The sequence below is a fragment of the Neomonachus schauinslandi genome, chromosome 6 (genome assembly GCF_002201575.2).
Source record: "Neomonachus schauinslandi chromosome 6, ASM220157v2, whole genome shotgun sequence".
Lineage (NCBI taxonomy): Eukaryota > Metazoa > Chordata > Mammalia > Carnivora > Phocidae > Neomonachus > Neomonachus schauinslandi.
Genome location: NC_058408.1, coordinates 10,572,847 through 10,597,438, shown reverse-complemented (window position 1 = coordinate 10,597,438; position 24,592 = coordinate 10,572,847). Strand labels below are relative to the sequence as shown.

The 24,592-nt window shown below is 43.6% G+C and overlaps 1 protein-coding gene across 1 annotated transcript in view; it reads right to left on the bottom strand.

Moving 5' to 3' along the window:
- Positions 1 to 3,203: 3,203 nt before the first annotated feature.
- The window catches only part of DUSP10 (dual specificity phosphatase 10), a 39,099-nt gene continuing 17,710 nt past the window's right edge, over positions 3,204 to 24,592 (bottom strand). The window contains exons 3-4 of the mRNA XM_021698432.1: positions 7,586 to 7,957; positions 3,204 to 4,356 (exon numbers count right to left, since the gene is read on the bottom strand). Coding sequence (XP_021554107.1) covers positions 4,091 to 4,356; positions 7,586 to 7,957 — 638 coding nt within the window. The 3' untranslated portion in view covers positions 3,204 to 4,090. The remainder of the gene's footprint in view (positions 4,357 to 7,585; positions 7,958 to 24,592) is intronic.

Genomic DNA, 24,592 nt, shown 5'->3' with positions numbered 1-24,592 from the left:
GATCTCAACCAGAAGAGGAATGAACTTCACCCAGAGATGGATTAAGTCACAACACATGGGGTTACGTATCCTCTTTTGGAGACAGGGTTAGCGTGTGTTCAAGTGTAGAAGTGACAGTTGCCTCTTATTAGAGAGAAACATCATTTTCTAATGTCTTTGCCTGGAAGTTATGTACGGTTAAAAGAAGTGTAGGTGGATGCCAAGGTGGCAAGGATGGGGTATGGTGGTTTCATACAGTATCAATTTAGCTAAATCAGAAACTGCATTTCCCTTTCATGTTTCACACTGGGTTAAGGTTAGCCTTAAGAGAAACTTGCATGAGATTTGGGAGGCGGAAGTGAAGCAGCGGCCCCTATGCTCTGAAAAGGGCACCAGGCAATACTGCAGCCAGCACACAGTTTCACGGATCTGGGGACTCACCTGGGCTTAGGGCAGCAGCTGTGATTGCTGCATTACTCCTCCTTCAGTTTCACAAGTCCTGTACCAGGTATGTGTTCCACACCAGACCCTTCTCCAAAGTCACTCACATCATTGAGATTGGTAAAAGGCAAATGTGGGTTCTAGATCTTCCTCCAGATTCCACTTTCCATGCAACACACACCTTGATACATGTGTCTTCCACCAGACATTGACAAAAGGTTGTCACAGAAAGGAAATCAGGAACCATGGAAAGCACTGGCGTTCAGTCTACCACCTCCATAGGGGCAGGAAGTCTTCTTTTATCTAAATACTTCATTCCTGCGCATTCTTCTGGGGGCCAGTGCTCACATTTTCTGCTCACATCCACATATAATGACTGCCTCTGATTAGAGCTTGAAGCCAAAAGTCAACCCATATTTCCTGAGATTGGATATTATATGTTTGGGGACTAAAACATAAAGATAATATGCCTTGGTTTATCTACAAAAGCCTGCTCACAAGCAAGGTGAAAGCCATATTGCTTATCTCTATTCAGTGTGGCTCGCCAGACATTTCACCATCCAGAAGATCTAGTTAGAGCAATTTATCAGTGCTCTATCTTAATCAACTTCTGAAGTGTGACTCAGGTCCTGGTTCTTTGTTCTAATATAGCTTTTCATCTTTGTTTTACTGTAGCCTCCAATTCTCTCTTTCTCATACTGTATTACCTTTTCAGAAGGTCATCTTTCCTCATTTATTGTCAACGTGTCATTGCTGGGTTATGTATATTTCTTCTTTCCTATTTTCCCTTGTACATTTCTCCACTTGTCAGCTTTCCTGCCCCACCTCCCGCCCGCTTGTCCTGATCCAAAAGCAGCTAGCACAAGCTCTTCAATGAAACGTGAGCACCATATCCTGGTTAATATGCACTGATTGGAAAAGTATTAACTGTTGAAATAAATGTATAGACAGGAGCTGGAGCTGTTGTTCTGTTCAACTTAAGGTAACAGTGCCATCTGTCTCTGCTGAATCTGTATATAACAGACTTACTCTATTGAATCATTAAATTCACTCAGCATGAAACCACCATTGCCGGATGCTGAGAATGATGTATGCATCGGTCGGTCAGAGACTGCTTCCTCAGGAAGACGACACTCAAAATTATTTCCCAGTTAGTCGAGGCACCTAGCGAGGCCCAGAAACCTGGGGAGTCTGGTTTTTGGAGGAATAGCTTGGTTAATCCATTTTATTTTCATGAAGTGGTTCACATTCCTCATGAAGAAACAGAGGCTAAGTGACTCAAAACAGATTAGCAAAAAAGACCGGAGTCTCTCTCAGAATTCTTGGTATGTGGGTTGGCAGGATTCCTGTCTGCCCTAGGACAGTCTTTCTCTCAAATTCAAGTTCAAAAAGCATAAATCATTTCCATGTAAAGAACAGAAACTGTACTGATTCCTCTCCTTGTTTTGTTAAAAAAAAAAATTTAAGAAAGGAAACAAAACGAAATGAAAGGGAAAAAAAAAGGCTTACATTACACTCTATCAGAAATTTAACATTTGGATTTAGAATAAACAAAAAGAAATGCCTAGTAAATCACCATGTATTTTAAATCACTAATCATATAACAACTTGACTTCTTAAACATGCTCTAGCACCAAGGAAATTGTTAATCTGAAGAACAGAAAACACCGTAAGAGAAATTTACTTTTCACCTGATTAACTCTTTGTCGTAAAAATAATTCAAACAGCTCTCAGTTAATTCCTGTTAAGTTTGGTTTTCACTTTTCTTTTTCACTTCTAGTAGAAAAGCTATTTAAAAAAAATAAATGTCAAAAAAATACTATGTTATAGCAGTTCTAAGCAATGTTCACAAAAATAGGTCAAACGTAGTCATCTAGAACTGGACATGCCCGAACTCTTCAATTCTGTTACTCACTCCAGGCAAATTTCAGTTTGCTGTGAATCTTCCCCTTGGTCAAGTCCCTCTAGACATATATTTTAATAAAACATAGAAAACATTGAGATCATGTTCTTCCCCTACCCCCATGCCCTCTTTTCCATGCATTGGGAACCCATGGAACACCAGCTATGTATTAACCAAGTGTGGTAAGAAAGCTGTACTCATGATGCTGAGTTCAATTTGCTGCTTTGCACTCTCCGTGGTTAATGTTACCAAAAGATGTCAAGTGAGAAAGTGGCAAGGGGAGTGGCAAGGGGGCAGGGGAGGAACCGTCAAGAATCCTAAATGGCAGATGGTCACAAATATTTATCAGACAGCCACTGGAAAGGTCACAGAATTCTAACCAATCAATCTGGCAGTGACCTGTGATCAGAGCTCAAAGGCTGGGGCAGAAACCCCCTCATCCTTCTAAGGTGACTTCACCTGAGGTTTTCCCTCTGCAGAAAATTGCATTTGCAGAAGAGGGTAGAGTGCTGTGAGAACAGAGGGGATGATGACTGGGCAGGTTGATAACCGGAGCTCTTTGGTTTCCTTGCTCATTCTCTCTGAATAGCGCTGAGAACAGAAAATATTTTCCCTTCCTCATCTCTCTTTCCCCCATAAAAATACGTGTGTATTTCCACGTATGTTACATGTACAAGTTACCAGAGGTAAAAGACGCTGGAACCTGACTTGAGGAAAAGAGGAGGAAAAAAGACACATCCCAAAATGAGTTTCATTTATATAATGAAAATAAATTTTTACACAATCAACAGAAACACATCAAGTTGGTTTTTTTTTTTTCTGCGAAAAATATTTTTAAATAAATTTTTGTCTTTTTTTTTTTTTTTTTACAGTCTGATATACATATGTAACAAGGTTTATGGCACTGTAACCAGAATCAAATCAAAAAAAAAAAATTAAAGGAAAAAGGTGGGAAGGAAAGTAATTGATTTTTATTGAATTCCTTTCGATCTCCAAGCTGGCAAATTCGCACTATTTGCCTATTATTCGGCTGCCAGCTCTAACTTGTTTGCACACTCAAAACACCGTATTATTGCACAAGAAGCCAGTGAAGGCATATGGTATAATGGTCAGTTCCTCGCTATTTCAAAAAAAAATCTCTTAAACCCAGAGAGGGGGGAAAATAATCCCGAGTATGAAACACACAAAATCAACAGTATCTTTTGTCTCTTTAAAGAATGTGAAGGGTTCTTAGACCACTTAAGCTGCCCTGATTTTCTCTTTGCACCAGTGAGTACAACAGGGCTTGGTTTGGTTGGGTTTTTGTTTCCTGTGTGGACGGCCCAGGCAGCTCTTGGGCCTTCGTGATTCAATGTCTTTTCTGTCTCTTACTTTTGGTTCTTTTTAATTTGTGTAAGTTGTAGTATCTTCGGTCTATGAACCTGCACAGACTATTTAATCATAAACTCTACAAATAGCTTAAAAGGAAAAGGGGAAGAAACAAGTTTTATTATATTTTTATTGGCTTAAAAAAATTACTCCTTTAGCCTCCCTGCTTTATCAGTTCATGGGAAGGAAATCTCAACGGCATCAAAAGATAAATTCTTCTCACACTTGTGAAAAATAAGAAGTTTTTAAACAAGTTTTGTTTCCATTCACAAACTTTACCCCCATCTAAAAAAAAGAAGAAGAAGAAGAAAGAAAGAAAAAGGAAAAAAAGAAAGAATCCATCCTTCTTTCTCTTCGTCTCTTAATGGAGACGAGTAATCCTTTCCATCCAGACTTTTGTCAGACGACCGTTTCCACGCCCATCAGCTTTGGTGTAAGGATTCGTGGTGTCACACCGTTGTTCAGGTCTTCCTCAAACTCCAGTAATTGCCCCATGAAGTTAAGATTTGGGGAAATAATTGGTCGTTTGCCTTTGACAAATTTATAAGCATCAGTCATGGTCATCCGAGTGTGCTTCATCAAGTACGCAATGACGATGGTGGCAGAACGGGACACCCCCGCCTGGCAATGGATGAGAAGCCCTTTCCCACACTGGTGAGCTTCCTCTGGGAAAAGGGAGAAAGCCAAGAGGTGCAGGAAGGAAGAAAGAGATGGAAAAAGAGAGATTAGCTTTTATCCAGACTTGACAATGTTATATTTTGCAGAGAGAGAAAAATAAATAAATTCAAATGGCTTTAAATCTAAGTATAATTTACTAGTTAATTGTGTAGACCTATGGTTGCAACCTCCAGAACTGGCTAAAAGCAATATTAGCATGAATAAGAATTTCCATTTCTCCATTTAAAGAGGGGACTAGGGGAAGGAATCATTCATAGTAACAGTTCACTTCAACTTATTGCAGCCAACACAGTTAACTGGCCTGTTAAGCAAGCCACTGATTAAGTAGACCCTTTTGATAAAGGATGTTAATTCCAATCACTAGGTTGTGTAGCTTATCACAACTAGTGTTGTGAACAATGTCTCTCCCAGCTGTGATAGAGAAAAAACCATTTCTTTCTTTACATTACAGAATTGCTCTGTACAGGAACTGGTATTAGATGGATTAAGGATTTCAGTCTTACTAAACTCTGAGGTTAAAGAAACAAAACCCAACGAGAAAGTTGCTATGTTCAGCTTCATACCAGAATAGCCTATTATTGCAAATGTAGCTAAAGACTTGCAGTTATCAGGCACAAGGCATGCAGCTGAAAGAAGCAATACTTTATAAGTTTTCGGATACATTAGAAGCTCAGGGGCGTGGCTTTTGGGCACTGCCTAAATGGATTCTTAATGACACTTCTAGACTAAAAGGCGTCCCAAAGAAAGAATCCCTGAAGGAATATCAAGTAGATGAAGGGTACGGCAGGGGAGTAAGGAGGAGTGATCTAACTTAAACCACTTTTTTTTTTTTTTTTAGTTTATTTATTTATTTAAGTAATCTCTACACCCAATGTAGGGCTCGAGCTCACGACCCAGAGATTAAGCGTTGCATGCTCTTCCAACTGAGCCAGCCAGGTGCCCCTAACTTAAACGAGTTCTATTGGCTACCCACCAGTGGATGGAGAAAAGAAACATCATGCAAAATTCCATCTTAAAAATCTATGAATTAAGCTTATTTCTCATAGATAAAAGTATCTGAAGAAAGTATTTCCCTTTTGCAATTTCTTCTCTTCAGCACACACTATTTACTGACCTCCACACCAAGACTGGGAGGCATGGTGATAGGAAGATGAGCTGCAAAGTGCTAGGTTTGACCATTGGTTCCACTACACGCTAAATGAGTAACCAGGTCTGAGTCCCCTAACTCCCCAGAGCTTCACCGCCCTGTCTACATAATGGGAGTGATACTCACTAACAAGGCTCAGGGAATATGGGACTAATATCATCCAATTCAGGAATAAATAAACTGGCATAGTTAAACCCTAAACATACACTCTGCTTAGTTTATATTAGACTCTCTGTAAATGGCATTATGGTTACAAAAACTGCTGCTTCCCCTAAAGCTAGACCATACTATTTCAGTTTATCTAATGATATAACAACGAAAATAACATTGTGCCTATGCAGGCTATGATGCCGAATTGTTCTTCAGGTTAAATGCTATTTGTTACTTGTTTTGTTTTCCTTCTAAAAAAATCAGATAAGCCTGAATAACCTATAAGGAATGCAGGTGCCTTGCTTGAAATCCTGTTGGGACAAGCATGCCTGATGCTACTCATTAAATGGAAAACAATCTCTTAACTTCCCCCAGCTGGGATTAAGTCAGATAAAATTGCAGTCATAACATCATATATCAACCAGAAAGTTCCTCATCTACTTGGTGACAAATGTTTCTTCCTCGGGGCTCAAGGTTTAATTCAAATATTATTAATAAAGAATCTAAGGTGTCTTTGCATCCACAAATGTTGCCATTCCGGAACTAACAGAGCATTGGGAACATTGCCCCAGCATATTGTAGAAAGGCCCCTATCTCGGAGTCAAGAGCCTTGCATTCTGCTCCCTTCTGACACTAAAATTCTTACAATCTTGGAGAAGTCACTTTATTTTTCTGAGTTCAGTGACCACCCAGACTTTCCTTCCAGACTGAGTAGTCCATGGTCCTGCACCGAAGGCACAATTAGCAAGGAAAACAGCTGGGTGACGTGAGCAGAACTGCCAACTCTACAGCAAATCTACCAGACCCAAGCCCTTTTTTCTGATAAAGGATTACCAAACATGAATGCATTCTTCCTGGGACCTTGGCCAGTAACAACCTGCTACAATATCTAGGAAAAGTACTGGATCACCTTTTTGTGGTAATGAAGGTTGTTGTCACTTGAAAAAAAAAATTGTTTTGCGTCTACTAGGTACCTGGTGTTCCCCCCAAATAATAATTTGAGCCTTAAAACAGTTCGGGGCTAAAGAAGCAGCAAAAGTTAAAGTTAGGATTAGGGTTAGGCTGGCAGTTACTTCCTTCTGGAGATTAGAGTCTGCTGTTGTTAGAGTTCCCTTCCCTAGGAACTACTCAGGCTACACAACCTGATCTTTCCTACTTTAGCGAGTTTGGAGCAAGTCCTATGAAATCTAGTGCCATCTCACTAACGCTCATATTCACACCCTTCTGCTACCCAGTGTTTAAGAACTGAGACAAAGCAAGTAGAAGGGAAAAACAACTCAGCCCTCTGCTCCTGTCTCCTCTTCACTGATGTGACTGACATGTAAAGGTGTTCACGACAGCACTGTTTTACTGAAAAACATTCTTCAGAAGCAGCCTTTCAGCAAATGCCACCTTTGCCTCAACCTCGTGTAAAGTAGCTATACTGATTGGAAGTAAGAGACAGTTAAACCTGCAGATTAATTTAGCCCAACATAAGGGAGGCATGGGTGAGTTTGGAGATGGTGTCATCTTCCCTGTATTTTATCTCTCGCAAGGTCCGACAGACATGGTAGACCAGATAGCCACAGCAGCAGCCGCTCTGGCCTCCATTGCCCTCTTCTTGATTATTTCTTTTGAAATTCTGGGACAAAACATATCCATGCTCTTCCCTAACACCTTTTCATCGAGAACTAGAAGGATGTGGATTTCCCCACCACACGGCATCACTGTTTCTTTACACCCATCCCAGCGGCTCCCATGCATTTGTTCAACAGGCTGTGACTTAGAAGAACACTTTGGCAGCACCAGGTGGCAGAGCCTGAAAACACCTCAGAGCAGCTTTTCTGCAATGCAGCCATAAACCTTGGGCTTGATATCAAAGCAAAAGCCAGAGAGGAAAGGAAGGTGGAAGACCAGAAGTCCCCTTGGGAGATAGTTACCGATGAACTCAAATGCCTCTTCAAAGTATTGCCGCAGGTTCTGCTTGTTACTGTCAGTAGCCGGCAGCCTCTTGTAGTTGAACAGGCCTTTCTCATAGTGGTAGAGGGGCAGGTGAGTGGTGACATTGATGACGTAGCCGATGTTCAGCCGCTGCATCGTGTCCAGGTCCTGAGCATCCTGCTCATTGCCAAGGAACAGGAAGGGCAAGATGGGCGTCAGCTCTGCATTCTCGATGTCAGGGGTGGTAGGGATGGACTGAGGTAGCATGCTCGAGGCTGCAGATGCGCCGCTCCCCACCTCTCGGCATTCTTGGAGCTGGAGGGAGTTGTCACAGAGGTTTTCATGGTTCTGCTTAAAACTGCTGAGTCCACCTGGAGCAAACACACAGAAAGTGACAATGACCATCCCTAGAACTTCAGAGCTGGCAGAAAAGGCCACTGTCCCCAGAGACATAAGTGTGCATTCCTGCAGGTGCATGTATTTAAAAATAATATCAGAACAAAAATGCAAGGCCATTTGGAGATCCAGGACAAGTTTCAGAGGATCTCACTGCATGCGGTACTTTGGCAATGTGGCTCTTTACGCAAACCGTGGCATGTTCCCCTGGAAAGAGTTCATTTGCAGCACCAGGCAATTTACCAGCAGCAGATTTGATCTGCCTCAAAGAGCCATATGCTCAGTGGCCTACATAGAACCTCGTACTTTGGGAGCCACGGAAAGCATGGTCGACCTCCTCGGGCACTGTAGGCATGTCTTGCACTCTTCCATAAGCTGACCTCACCCAGAAAGACAAGTTTGCTCCCAATACACAAGAGCGGCTATGGACAGGGACCTTGGAAGACCCAGATTACCTTGGCTATAGTCCCAATAACACAACTTCTTGGCTCTGTGACTTAAGCAAGTTAATTTCTCTCTCTGTGCTTTTGGTTACCCATCTGTAAAATTAGGGTAATAGCATCTACTTTTAGTGTGGTTGGGAGTCTGGACTGAATGAATACAGGCAAGGTGTGCAAACCTCCCCATCAACAAGGGCAGCATCATTTTGGGGAATATAGCTTAAGAAAGTGATCTAACCAAAGATATCCAGCTAGATGTACAAAGAGGTTTACTACAGCATTATCTATTTTACAGAAAAGGCCAAGGACAAAAACAAATTTTAAAAAAGGAAAAGTTATTATATTCATCCAATGGACTATTAGGAAGCCATTAAAAGTTGTGAAAGGAATATGGAAACAAAGAAAATATTTCTATATTTAATGTTAAATGAAACAAAGCCAACTCAGAAACATTCACCATACATGTGATCAAAAACTAAAGGACCATGCAAAAAAGAGCACTTGTTTAAGGTAGGAAATTTATGGATCACAGTTTATTGTTTAAATTTTTCCTTTAATATTTATTAGATGTATCACACACATGCATAAGCCCAAAGGATTATCAGGAGTGTCAAATGACACAATGTACATATAAGGGCCAGGAAATCTGAGTTGATACTATTCCCACCAAGTGGGCTCTATTTCTCATATTACCCTGGCCTTCCTTTTCAAAGGAGGGGGAAGTTAGAGACTTCTTATAAGCTGAAAGCCTCCAGAACACATTTATGCCCTCTGATAGACGTGCTACATCTGTCCTGATAGTTTTAGGAGGTAAGGCCAGAAAACAGAAAGCGTGGACAGAATACGATTGTGTTGAAATAAAGACAGGAAGTCTATCTGTCCACTAGTTTCTGAACGTAACATATGCCTTTCCCCATTTCAAGTCTCATCTTTGGCATCTACAGCAGAAAGCTCCAGACTATAACCTAGACCAAGTCTCAGGGCTGTGCTCCCCCAGTACACAGCCAGCTAGGCATGACAACTGGGCAAGTCATATTTTCATTAAGGTCCAGCGGTGACACAAAGATCATTCAAAGAGGGTAATATTATGGTCACTCACTGCATTCATCAGTAAGTGTCAAAACGTACCTTTGCTTTTTGAAAAGAAAAACAGGAACTATAAATTCATTTTAATGGATTCTAGAATTAAACTCTGCCTTTACATATTACTAGTTTACTCTGCTATGAAATCATGATTAAAACGTTTGTATGGGCCCTAAGAGATTATTTTTAAAGCAGACAGAAGAAATGGAAAACGAGAAAGACTTCAGTAGTGACTACTTTCTAAAAAAAATTGAAATTACCCACCATCACCATTACAAACTCCACGAAAGAGACTTTAAAGAGTTATTTTTAAATCCGCTCAGCTTTGCCTCCATAAAATCCAAGTAAACAATTCACACTGATTTTGTGATGGGACCCTAATTCACTTTTTTTTTTCCTTAAGAAAAAGGCAGTGGTTACACTTTTTCATATAAGATGAGAGGAAAGAACAACAAAATAAATTCAAAAGAAGTCTCTAACGGGTTGGCGGGGGGGGGGACTTTTGTCTGTTCTTATTTAGGGTACTCAAGCTGTAATTTGTCTTAAAAGCAGCTAGTTTAAAAAAAAAATGCATGCCAAAAAAACCCCACACACAGAAAAAGGCAGCATACAGCTTTTTAAAATTCTGTCTCTACACCTCCTTTCCCCATGACATCAGCTGGAGGCTCCCCACCTGCCCAGTTGCCATAGCAGTTACACAAAGACATACAATGACATCAGTTGGCATGATATCAGCTCTTTGAGTACAAACAATACAAGAAGAACTACTTTGTTTAAGGCCTTTGGTGCAACTGTGTTCTGGGGAACCAATGATGTAATGCTAACAGGTGGCATGGGCCTTCCATTTGCCTAATGGGGGGAAAAAAAACCATGGGGGAGGGGAGACGGGAACTTGAGACAGACAGACACAGAATGCTCCGAATCCCAGGGGGTGCTCATGTGCAAAACTACATGTACATTGTATGTTTAGGCCATGTAGGAACTCTGCTCACAGAATATTTGGAGATGGAGAGGATGGAAAAGGAAATATTACAACTCAAATACATGAGTTGGACAAGGAAATTCTCCTTGAGGGGCATGAAGAAACAGTCTCCTGTTCACTTGCCAGTCTGCTGACCAGCGTAGGCATCAGTTCTCACTAAGGGTCGGGCAAATCCACACACAGCAGCCACACAACTCTCCCAGGATGGAGCTTCAAGCAAAATCGACTGGTTGAATCTCACAATGGTGGTTTTTTAGAGAGATGTCTGCAGGGAAGATGGTTTTCTTCTCTTGGGGGATTGGAATTAGAAGCTGGGGAAGGAGGGGTGCGCACACTAAGGCTAATATGCTTTTCTCTTCCAACCACCTTCCCCCCACCCTAACCCACTAGAGGCTAAACTGTCTGATCACTTAATGAGGAGCTTTGATTATGTCCTGTTCCTTATTATTACATAAGAACATTCTAACAGGATAACTAACAAGTGAGGTAGAGACAAAGTAGCTGGTGATTAAGAACCCATGTTAGAGGCAGACAGACCCAGGCTGCAATGTTGATTCTGCCCCATAAGAGCTGTGAGTCCTGGTGCAAATCATCGTCCTTCACTAAGCTTCGGTTTACGGATCTGTAAAGTGGGCATAATGTCACCTACCCATAGAGTTGTGGTGTGGGCAGCCTATGTAAACGTGTTGATATATAACCAGGCATTTGATAAACAATGTCTTCTTACTCCGCTATCAGCACCGTCCTTGTCCTCATCTCCCTTTGATCCGTCCACACTGCAGTCCGTGAGAACCCTAAGTGCTATGCAGTGGTTCTCAGGCCAGATGGCTTGGGTCTGAGTCCCAGCCCTGGCGACACCAGCTACCAGACCCTGAGTAAAATTTCTTACCTCCTGGTTCCTCAGTTTCCCCAGATATAAAACAGGGACAATAATCGTACCTACCTCACGCTCCCGTTTTGAGGATTAGACTGGTTAGTAAAAATAAAGTATTTTGAAACAACATCTGTCCATGGTACGCACTTTCTTGTTTTCATTACTTCAGAAAACTGCTCTTTTAAAGATCTAAAAAAAAAATTTCTTTTGCTTAATATAAAGACTCTAAATGATCAGTAAGCTAATATTCCAGAGTTTTTACTTTTTATTTTATTTTATTTTATTATGTTATGTTAATCACCATACATTCGTTTTACTTTTTTTTTTTTTTTTTTTAAAGATTTTATTTATTTATTTGACAGAGAGCGACATAGCGAGAGCAGGAACACAAGCAGGGGGAGGGGGAGAGGGAGAAGCGGGCTTCCTGCTGAGCAGGGAGCCTGATGCTGAGCAGGGAGAGTGATGCAGGGCTCGATCCCAGGACCCCGGGACCATGACCCGAGCCGAAGGCAGACGCTCAACGACTGAGCCACCCAGGCGCCCATTCGTTTTACTTTTAACATTTTATTTAAAAAGAGCCAGGGACCAACGTACCTGAGCAGTTTTAACATTTAAATAATATATTTTTATCATAAAGAAAGCCACAGCTCCCTATCCTTCCCTAAACAAATAGATCTGATTTCATTTGTTTGCTCTCGCTTCCCCAATAAAAACTGCATATTTTTTGAATTCCTGTGTGGTTGTTTTTTGTTGTTGTTGTTGTTTTGGTTTGGGGGGGATTTTTTTGTTTGTTTGTCTTTTCCAGAAGAGGAGTATGTTTTAAATAAAATGGCTCTTGGCCCAACCCTCCTCCCATGTCCTCGTCCCCACCAGGCTGAGCCATCTTCTTACGCACACGACTGCCTGCAGTCACAGTGCAAATATTTTCAAGGCATGAGCAACATTGCTGGGGGCAAACATTTCCAACCTTATCTCAAAACTAGGTTCTCTGCCAAAATGAGCATGGTCAGCACTTTGATTCTGAATGGGAACAACAAAGAAGATTCCACCCCTAAAGAAAAATATGTAGAAATATAAGTCCCAGTTTCTTCCAACAGCACGGCAACAGACCCACTGAAGCAATGGAGTCTAGTTTTAGTGGGAAACTCTTTGTAGATCGGTTTCAGCTCCTGCTGCCTTTGTGGCAGTTTTGCAGTCCCAGAAACAGCAGAGCCTTCTGTAATGTGATTCAGAAGCAGCGCTCTGGGTGGCAAAGGAAAGAACCATGTCCAAATACGGAATCCGTAAGCAAGAGATTTCCATATTCTGGAGATGGGCAGCATGGTCGCACACAAGTTTTTCGGTTTCATGCGAAGCTGGAAAGTGAGCACTCTCCAGAAATGTCAGGAAAACTCTCACTGAAGGCCAGCAAATGGAATGAACCCCCAAAGAGAGGTAGAGGGGATGAAAATGCAACTCTCTCTACCAACTTGCTGCGAGCATACTGATCACCCCTTTTTGTTGTCTACTTTCTCTTAGTGGGTGACTAGACTTTTATTTTTTTTAATTTTTTAAAAAAGATTATTTATTTTAGAGAAAGAGAGAGTGCAAGCAAGGGGAGGGGCAGAGAGAGAAAGAGAGAGAGAATCTCCAGCAGACTCCGTGCTGAGCACGGAGCCTGATGTGGGGCTCAATCTCACAACCCTGGGATCATGACCTCAGCTGAAATCAAGAGTTAGACGCTCAACCAACTGAGCTTGGGTGAACAGTCTTTTAAAGTAAAACAAGGGGCGCCTGGGTGGCTCAGCTGGTTAAGCGACTGCCTTCGGCTCAGGTCATGATCCTGGAGTCCCGGGATCGAGTCCTGCATCGGGCTCCCTGCTCGGCAGGGAGTCTGCTTCTCCCTCTGACCCTCCTCCCTCTCATGCTCTCTGTCTCTCATTCTCTCTCTCTCAAATAAATAAATAAAATCTTTAAAAAAAAAATAAAGTAAAACAATACTGGGGCGCCTGGGTGGCTCGGTTGTTAAGCATCTGCCTCCAGCTCAGGTCATGATCCCAGAGTCCTGGGATCGAGCCCTGCATGGGGCTCCCTGCTCAGCGGGGAGTCTGCTTCTCCGTCTCCCACTCCCCCTGCTTGTGGTCCCTCTCTTGCTGTGTCTCTCACTGTCAAATAAATAAAATCTTTTTAAAAAATTTTAAAAATGATAATAAAAAAATAAAGTAAAACAGTACTTTGATGATAGTGGCTAAGAACACAGACTCTGGAGTCACAGACGGCTTAGTTTTAAAATCCTGGCTGCCATCACTAACTAGATGTGCTACCTTGGGCAAATTATTTATTATCCCTGCCCCTCTGTTTCCACACCCACATTATGTAGTTAACCCCAGTATCTAACTCCTAGGCCTCTTAACATGGATAAAATGCTACATGAGTTAGATATTATTACTACCAAGGGGAGAGATACTGGTGTAAAATGGGCCCTAGAGGATTCTATTTTGTGGGTCCTCCATGGAAACTGCAGTGCATCAAAGCAGACTCTCAAGATTCTATATACATAAGGATTCTTGTGGAAGAAACAAAGCCTGGATAAACTGGAGGGGACGCCCTGACTCCTGTGCTGAAATGCTCAAAGACGGGGTCATGGTGACGTCATACTTTTCAAGGCAGAAAACCACCCACCTTCACAGGAGAAATATTTGGGATAGTAGCTAAATCCATACAGGATACTGTTCCTGCTTGCTTTACATGGAATTGTCTTTATAGTCCACAGAATATATTTTATAGTAGGAATGATTTCAAGTTCAGTGCCAGGTGGTATCCCCTAAACTGTCTTATGATCCTGTCCCCAGGCAACATGTGGGGCGGCTATATTAAAGAGAGAGGATGAGTCAAGTGAGAGCGCTGCATCAGTAGGTATAGGAAGAAACAAAGGGATTAAGAAACACTTTTATTACCCAAGGAAGAGAGAGATTTGAGAGGCTGGGTCCAGCCGTTCGGTCAGTGGGATCATGAGTCAGCGATGAGTCTCCCTGCGATCCCTACACTCATGTCATTTCATCGTTTACATGTGAAATGTCCAATGTGTGAAAAGACATAAGCAAAGAGATATTGTTAAGCTCAATCTTAACAACATCAGGATCTTGAATCCAACCAAGCACGTATTGATGATTTGGGCAAATAGTGTTAATGTTCCAGGAAGATATATCTATGTTGCCTCGTGGGGTTTGTTGTTGTTGTTGTTGTTGTTTTTAAATTCTCTGGTCTCTTTGATAGGAGATACAAGTTATCTACAGATATATTAAAGCCAACTCTAGAAGGTAGTCTATGATATACAAGGCAGCAGGGCGAAAGCTTGGCCTTGGTTCAGAATAGTGGCTCAGCCACAAGCCAGCAGTGTGGCCTTCTGAAAGTTATTGGGTGTTTCCGGACTACTTTTCCTTAAGTATAAAATGGGAATACGACTACTCAAGTCTCTTGTAATGATTCAGTGAAACTACTGGTAAAATATCCATCCTGGTATCTTTAAGAAGGTATTCAAACCCCGTAGCTATTTGGATAAGAATTGTCCATGGGGCCACAAAGATAAGGAGCACCCTGGGTGGTCAGGTGCAGGAGGATGACTGTGCTCTGGAGCAGTCAGAGTTGGGGGCTGAGCTTGAAGGAAGGTACAGTTGGTTCAGAGACATGAAGAAAAGAACATCTGCTAGCACCAGTCCTGAGCAAGGGAAGGAGAGCCAAAGCAGAGGCCACAGGGCACGCTGCCCTGTGGTCATATGAATATGACCTTTGCTCTTGTAAAGGTCATATTCAGTGCTGTTGGGCCCCCTAATGCAAGAGGAAATGGCACACAGAATGGGGGCTAGGTCTGGTGGTTGGTGGTCTCCCCTGGAAACTCCCTTATATTTAGTTGTTCATGTTCTAAGATTTCAAGAGAGGGAAGATACATAGGGTGATCAACTACACATAAATGCATTCCTGGCAAATTTTCTGGAGATACGTATATACACAACACACACACACACACACACACACACACATATTTCTAGAAATTTTAGAAATAGAAATATAGAAAAATTGTGTGTGTGTGTGTGTGTGTGTGTGTGTGTGTGTGTGTAACTTTTCTATACCTATAATTCCCCAATTAGTTGAGATGTTCAAAATTTTGCTCGGGTCACTGTATAAAATCTTAGTTTAAGCATCTGTAATATGTACACACGCAACGTCGCTTCACAGCTAAAACTGCACTTTCAATATTTACTCATTTTTTTTGTATTTTTCTTCCTATGTATATCTAAATTAATAGCTTTAATAGAACTTTGGTTCTTGGAGAGCAGGAACAGTCTTATTTAAATCCCTCAGTACACGGGGCTTTGCCAAATGTCACAGGAAGACAGGTGGTTTGTTGATATGTTGGAGACCAACAACTGCAGGGAAGAGATATTGACATAGATGATCAATCCCTTTTTGGAAATAATTTACAAACATTAAAAGATAAAGTAAAAGGATCTCTCTAGTGCCTACTTTACCTAGCGACAAATCATAGGTAGAAAGTATTTCAGGAATGCCCCTCACAGGGGTGCTGGGTGGCTCAGTTGGTTAAGCATCTGCCTTCAGCTCAGGTCATGGTCCTGAAGTCTCGGGTTCAAGCCCCACATCGGGGGGGGGGGGGGGTCCCTGCTCAGCAGGGAGTCTGCTTCTCCCTCTGACCCTCCCCCTTCTTGTGCTCTCTTTTGTGCACGCTTTCTCTCTCTCTCAAATAAATAAATAAAATCTTAAAAAAAAAAAAAAAGAATGCCCTCACAAAACTGTCTTCCTATAACAGACTATAGGTCACTCTTTTTCTTATCCTTGATATTACTTAATCTAACCAAGTGATATTTAGTTATGTTTCAAAGAAAATTCCTGAAAAGTTTATACTAGAATTTTCTCACATTTTGAGTTAATAATAAAGTCCTTTCATTGGATTTTCTGCTGGACAGAAATAGCAATTTAGACCTCTGACGCTTACCCCAAATAAACATTGCTTGTCTAGTCATTGTAACTCAAGTAACTTACTTATTTGTGTATCCTTCAGATTACAACCCATTGCTCCCACCACAATGTGGTAGATTAATAAAATCCAGCATTCTGGAAATAAGCTAATACCTGACCATAATGTATACTGAGAACTAAAATCAACTCATGCTCTTTCCCAGTCTTTGTACAATTTGCAATGAGCACTCAGCTTCATTTTTGTCTCTCTATATTTCTACAGCTATTTTCAATCATTAACTTTTTGGGTGCCCTTCTTTCTTATGTTTTAAAATACACTGCTTCCTTCTTTGATTGATAAAAGTCTTGGCAGTGTCCTCAATGGAAAGAATTTTTTTTATAAATCCCTGCCTAAATAGTTACCTCAAAAAGGTAAACCGAATCAGAAAGAACCAACAACTGAGGAACAGTGATTTTAAAAAGTGGAAAACGAAGCTCTGGTCACACACCTTCCCATAAACGCTGATCCTGGCACATTTCTGTCCAAATTGCAAAGATTCTCCCTCTGTCCCCACCACCCCACACACCTCCCAGCTCAGAAGTTGCCTCCCCGGACATCCAAGAGCCCTCATTGCAGAATAGGTCAGCGCAGCCCCCACCCCGGCCATTACCTCTCAGCCTACTGCTGGAGCTCCACTGAACTAAAAAAGCACTTTGTCCCACGAAGGGAGGTACACTTGTAATGCCCCTCCTCCTGTCACCCCAACATTAAGGCTTTCATGGGTAACCAGGGTTTAGGATACCCCAAGTTTAATTTGGGCGTGTTGGAAGAACACAGCTGGATGGTTGGCGAGGATTCTTCACAAGGATGTAAATACAGCCTGTTTCTTTAAATCTGTGACCTCATGTATTTACATTAGAACAGAAAGCAGGGCCAGAAGCAACAGCTGATGACAGTCATGTAATTTTCCACAAAGACAACAATCAAACAGCTACGTGTTATTTTAATGAGCAGATGACTTTTCTGTAAGTGGGATTCGAACTGTAAGATTTCAGAGTTCCCACAGCCCCAGGGGCCCCCTCAGGTTTTTGCAGGAGTCAATGGGACTTGAAGGGAGAGCACCCTTTGGCCCCTCTTCTCCATAGCCAGCTCCCCTTTGCTCCCTCTCCCTGCCTCCCCCTGCCTCCCTCAGAAACCCTACAGGAGAATAAGGGAAGGAAACAAGAAAGAGAGGGGAGATTCTACCTGAAACAGGTGTGATGCTTGGCCTACCAATGAATCCGCAGATTATTTTTGAAACCTATTTTTAAAGAATCCAGGGTAGGGGTTGGAAAAGAGGTCAGGCCCCTTCTCCAGCCTGCCCCCTACATAGTGAGGTCCTGTTAATGCAGAGAACCCCATCTTGACACCCACTCTCCCCATTTTGTCAGGAAGGTTTCCAGAAAAACCACCTGGAAGGCAGCGGTGAGCATCATTGACTCCTGGGAGTCAGCCCCTCTGCCTGAGAGGCTGGGACAAGCCTCCCCCTCACCCTTGAGCCTGGCTGGGCTGGGCAGAGCCAGAGCCGCTGTCCCTGCTGGGTCTGGTTGCCCCCTTCAGCCTCCCTCTCTGTCCGAAGCCCTGCCTGTGGAATCTCATTTTCGCAGGGAGTCCACCTGCCTCTGGAATGAGCTTCCCTCCCACTACCAAAAATGCCAGTAAAAGCAAGAGAATGTAATTCTTTTCTTTTCACGATGGGGCTTTGGGATTCAATCGTGTGAATGGCTTCCCACGAAGAAGAAGGGTGCCTCTCAAAATACAGGCTGGGTGTGTAGAGGGAAAAGAACGGGGGACCGGAGGGAGTTCCAGCCCCATGTCCCTGGAAACCTGCAAGTTCGGATTTCCCTCTCGTTCCTCCAACCCTCCATGTCTAAACCGTCCCAAAGTCTCCGCGCAGACCCACCAGCTCCCAGGGAGAAAGGCACACCAGAAACACTCAGCTCAAGCCTCTGGGCTCTCTTAACAAACACACCAGAGGTATCAGCGTATGTTTCCCCTTTATAATCGCTTTTATCTAAGAACAAGCCCACCCAAGCTTCTTGGGATTTGAGTGACGTGCTGAAGATGCCCCTTCCCTCTCTCCCTCCCCACAGGTCAGGGTCCAGTGGGAGGAGATGGATGATAAACATATAAACACACAGAGAAAAAGGTAATGATTAATTATGATAAGGGCCATGAGGTGTCCTCCAGTTCCTGGGTGCTGCGAGAGGGAACTAATTAGATGTGGTTCAGGGAGAGGCTCCCTGGGGATGAGAAGGGACTGGCTGGTTTGGGAAAGGGGTAGAGGGCAGAGGGAACCACACTGTTGGCAAGGGCAGGACACCCGCCCCACGTTTGAAGCCTAATGAGCAGGCAGGGAGAGGGAGTGACCAGCAGAGGTCAAAGAACCTTGCAGAGGGTCTCTTAGGGACATGAAGCAGTGGGGATTTTATTCTAAGTTCAGCAGGAAGCTCTTGAATGTTCAGAAGTCTGTAATAGGGGATTACTATGTGTTTGAAAAGAAAAAAGGGGCTCAAGAGAGAAAGGGGAAAAAAATTAATTTACCAGATGGTGCGATTTACCTCTACTCCAAAACCTGGGCAAAAATCACTCCGTTTCTTTCCCAAAATACATCTTTTGTACCTGCTACAGACTGAACTATGTCCCCCACCCCACGCCCCCAAATTCACATGTTGAAGCCCGACACCCCCCCCAACTCCAAAATGTGGTGGTATTTGGAGATGGGGGCCTTTGAGAGATCATCAGGTTTAGATGAGGTCATGGGGGTGGAGGGAGTCCTCATGACGAGATTAGTGCCCAGAGAGCTTGGCAACTGTCCACCATCGAGGACACAGTGAGAAGGTGAGTGTGTGCAAACCAGGAAGAGGACTCTCACCAGAACCTGACCATCCTGGCCCCCAGATTTCAGACTTCCAGCCTCTAGAACCGGGAGAAAATAAACTTCTGTTGTTTAAGTGACCCAGTCCATGGTATTTTGCAGACTAAAACAGTACCACTTTTCATCACCAATATAGCTTACTTGTTAAAAATACAAATTATAATTCCTACTTTCAAAGAACCACACCCAAGCCTATGGATTGCCTGAGAACCTGGCCCCTGGGAGCCAAACCAAGTCGGTACCATATCTTAAAATCAAGCCAGAAACATTCCAAGGTCAGGATGAGGATGCTGCCTATAGGGCCAGCATGGCCATTACAAGCAAGTCCATGGAAACTTCCAGAACCTTAGTTCCTTGAGCCAGCTGCAAGCGGAGAAGCCCACTCCTTTCCCAAAGACACCTACATCATTCGTTATACACTCTTGTGGGTCAGCACTGACCCATGCCCTCCCCACAGCACCTCTCTGGGCTGAAGAACATTTTTTTTGGACAATTTCTGTGTATCTGGGAGGCTACTCTCTACCACTTTAGGGCTCCACCTTCTCTGTTCGCTAAGAAACCCAATCCCGGTTAATCCATCAAGGCGGATTAAGGGAGGGGAAAAAAATCCATGAGATCATACTGGAAAGCTGCAGAGGGAAGAATGTTAAACAGGAGGAGAGTGCTATAAAACACAAAGCCATATTTTTCCCAAGAGCTCAACCAGATACTCTCCATTATTGTTTAATTCTCTGAAAAGAGGGAAAACATTCTTTGCTTTTCAGTGCAGAAGTTTAAATAATGAAGCATTGCTAAACAAACAAACCGAGGAAAGCCCAGTGAAGCTATTCATTAAACAACCCCACTGAACGAAAAGGAGCCTGGCTGCTAACAGCCCGGCTCCCCCGAGGACCGACATTTGTCTTAGACCCCAAATTAAACACATCACAACTTCACAGCAAAAGTATGTTTTCCAATGGGATTTAAGTAGGGTCCAATTAAATAAATCTCTAGAAATATCAAGAGCAAGCCTCAAGGGAGAGCATATTTCTACCGTGAAACATTCTCATTGGAAATTACATTCACAAAAGGTCATCTAGAAACATCCATGGCAAGAGGAGGGGAGGAAAGGCGGGAAGCAAGGCAAAGTGACACACACAAAGCCTGGGTGGTTTCATGACCATCGTGGATGGCAGCGCCAGGCCAACAATCCTGGGTGCAGCTCAGCTTGCTTTGAATGAAAGCCCCGTGTCCAAACAAACAGCTTTTATGATGATGTGTTTTAATAGGCTCTGGAGGTCAAAGGCTGTAGCTTAGGGAATTCAGGAAGTGGTCGGGGAAAAGATCAAGTGTCAACATCGAAATTTGAATTGTTTTACAGAACCCATGTTTTCAGTTCACGAAAAGCATAGCAACAAGTTCCTCAAGTCACCGAGCTGAATTCTATATTTGGCAAGAATAACGAAGCAAGCCTGAGCATTTAACGATCAACAGCCAGAAAGAGCAGGCGTGAGCTCCACTTACAACGGACTCCACCCAGCCCGCCCGTGCCCCACGGTCAGACCGCGGAGTGAAGGCTGAGCTTGGAAGGGTGGGCCGGAAGCCAGGGGAGGCCTTGGAGCACAGAGACATGAGGTCACACCAGGTCAAAAGCTAGCAGGTCCCCACATTTGTGGACCACTTTCTGAAATCAAGGGGAAAATCACCAAGAGACCAGTGCATCTCTGAGGAGGGGGGCTGGGATGATATACCATGGAGATGGACTTGAGGCTAAGTGGAAGGCCAGCCAAGTCATGGTCAGTTCAACCTGGGACATGTGTGGTGAAGAGCTGGCCTGAGATGCACCCCACATCTGGCACCGTCACACCGCCCAGCCACGTCCCCTTGAAGGCCATGCCAATGCTCCACATTGCTCAGGGTGACAGAAGTCTCAATGGGCCAGCACTCGAAACACAGTCCTTCTTTCCACACTCAAGGGATCCCGGGACCTCTGCTGCCACTTCTATGAAATCGGGAGTTTGGAGAATCTACACCTCAAATGTTAGCACTCGGTAACTTCAACACAGCTTCAATAAACCAGCTATGGATGGACAGTGGCAAGAACGAGAGAGAAGCTGTCTTACGGTGGCGAGGCCTGGGTGCTCTGCCTCCCACTTCAGGGGCCCCAGCACTTGCTTCTCTCTCTTCCTGGAACCGTCTTCCCCTCGTTCCTCACATAGGTGGTTCAGACCTCAGATCAGATGTGGTCTCCTCATGAGGGTCTTCCCGATGCCCAATTTACAGCGAACCTCTCTGGTCGCTCTTTTGTTTTATATCATCAAGTCTCAAAGTTCTATTGTCCTCGGGGCACTTACCACAATCTGAAATTACTTGTTATTTCTTCCCTTGTGTATTGTGATTATTAAAATGGCGAGCCTCACGACCCACCCCCACCCAAGAATGTCGATATGCTGTTTGTCTTTGAGGAAATGGAGCCTAACAGCTCACTGTGCTGGGGCCTGAGTGGGCTCCACGACTTTCTAGCTGTGGGATCTTGGCCAGGCTGCTTAACCCTCTTGTACCCTAGTTTCCTCATTTGTAAAATGGGATGAATAATAATGCCAACAAGCAACAACAGAGTTTTGCAAGAATTGAATGAGCTAATGCTGGTAGTTATTAACGGAAATTATAAAGGTATTTACTGTCTGGCACCCGGAGCAATACCCAATTTGTATAGGTGTTCATGAAATATTTCTAGATTATGTGACCTTTGGAATGAGATGGGGAAAGGCCAGTTAGTTGACAAGCACCTATTATGTGTGGTTCAGCATAATGTTATGGATTTGAGAGAACAAAAAAATTTAATTGTATATATGTATATATATTCTCTGAAAATAAATCTGAGACAGAGAAGGAAGGATGAAGGAACATTAGAGGAAACTTAAAAAAAGGACCGGCAGAAATCTTTTAAGAACCTACTGAGGGGGCACCTAGGTGGCTCAGTCAGTGAAGCATCTGCCTTCTGCTCAGGTCATGATCTTAGGTCCTGGGATCGAGCCCCACGTCAGGCTCCCTGCTCAGCGGGGATTCTGCTTCTTCCTCTCCCTCTGCCCTTCCCCCTGCATGTGCTCTCTCTCTCTCTCTCTCTCTCTAATAAATAAAAAAATCTTCAAAAATTTTTAAAATAGATTTTTTTAATTTAAAAAAAAAAAAAAGAACGTACTGAAGAGCAACCTGACACAACACCATCCAGCTGTGACTCGTGGAAGGCAGGTTCAGGGCCCGACAGGTGAGGTCAGCATGAGGACACAGAGATCCCGGCACTCTCTGGCTGGGAAGGAGGGCCAGCAAGGCTCCCAGAGAAGCAGCAGCCTACAGGAGGACGGGGCCTTGCGTGTGATAAGTAGCTATGACTTGGGAGGGCTGGAGCCAGAGACAATGTACACCTGGTGGCTTCCGACACTTTATCCCCTCCCCAGACCTCCCCCCTTGGACATTCTAGATGAGTGATGAGAAGGGGAGATGAATGGAAAGCAGCCATAAGGGAGAAACAAAGGCTCAGGAGGGACGCCAGCCCTGAGGGATATCAGGGACAGTGTGAGGAGCCCCCAGTTCAGTTCCACACACATTTACTAAGCACTGAATATGGGCTGGGGGCTCAGGACTGAGCGTACAAATCTCAACAAGCTCTGTTCAGCCCTCTCTGAGCTCACCAGCCCTCCCATCTGGGCATGGTGAGCAGGAACAGATAGATGACTCAGGAAGAGCATCTTCACCATCCCAGGGGCTGTTTCTTCTACCTCTGGTTGAAAGGACACAACGCTGGATCTAAAAATCAAGAATTCTGGGTTCCTCTTACCCCTCTCATTAACCATGCCCCTTTGGGCAAGTTACTTAATCTTAAGATCACTTTAAAGCATGATCATATCATCAGAGCTTTTTCTTCAAACACAGGAGCTTCCTCTTCCCTAAAAAAAGGGCTGTCACAACCCTTGCTCTCTCACGGGAGTAACATTATGGGTGTTCTTGAAAGGCAGACAAGGGGCCTCAGGACCTCTGGTCCCCCGGAAGGGGAGAGGCTCAGGGACCGGGAGTGAGAATGGAATGCCTAGCTTTCTGTACCTCTTTAGTTGTTTCTGATGATCCAACTTCCCTCTTAGAAACTAGGACTAACTGACACTCCTCAATCACTGAGAGTGGCAGGGAGAGCTGCCCAAGGGTTAACTGTTCTCTACCTTGAAAATGACCAGCTCTGAAGAGCAAGTCTGGCATAGGGACAGGATGAAGAGTACCCAGGGCTGGCCCAAGTTAGAGAGAAATCAAGTCATCCTGGGCACTTCAAAAGACCTCTTTTATACCTCTAGAACCCTTTTTGTTTTACTCCTAGCTTTCACTGGTAAAGGAATCTTCTCTCACAGTCACTACAGAGTTTAGCTTTGTCTTTTCTTAGAAATGTGCCTTTGAGGGCCACCCCAAGATGCCCTTGCAGGACTCCACTTTCTAGGAGCTGGTGACCTAAGAGGCCTTGAAGGACCAAGGGCCAGCCAGGCCTGAGTAGGAACAAAAGGGTAATGGTTAGTAGGACCACAGGCAAGAGACCATGTCTATTTTCAGCAGGGAAGGAGAAACCAAACAAAAATAAATGAAGCACACAGGGTCGTGGCTTAAAACTCCAAACGAAAGCCTCCAAAGAAAAGACAGTTGATTTGAACACAATGTTTATGAGATGTAATGGAACCACAAAAGTATGATTCTAGAGGCTCCTGGGTGGCTCAGTCGGTTAAGAGTCTGCCTTTGGCTCAGGTCATGATCCTGGAGTCCTGGGATCGAGTCCCGCGTTGGGCTCCCTGCTCAGCAGGGAGTCTGCTTCTCCCTCTGCCCCTCACCCTGCTCATGCTCTCTCTCTCTCTCTCTCGATCTCAAATAAATAAATAAAATCTTTAAAAAAAAAAAGTATGGTTCCAGACAATGAAAACTATTAAAAAAATAACCTACAAAAATACTCCTTACTCATAGCATCACCCTATATCAGTTTCCTATAAAGAACTCTATCCCAAATCAATATTTAAAAATCTCTGGTATCAAGGAGGTGCTGGTATGTCATACATGTATGTCACCACCATCATGTGGTGCTGTCTGGGGAACAAAGACACAGAGGCGACCCTAAGAGTTGCAGGCTAGAGGACACTGACTATGGTAGTGTCAGAGACTTCCCCATCTCCAGGCTGAACCTAGTGGTCAAAAGCTTTGACTAGTGGTTAATGACTCAAAGGCTGAGTCATTTTACATGTCTAGAATGGAACTAGCCACTGTCACCCATGATATGGGGTCAGGGAAACAAGCAAGTGAAGCTACAGTCCTTCACTTTCCCAATGACCGTGCCCCTAAAATATATATTCAGA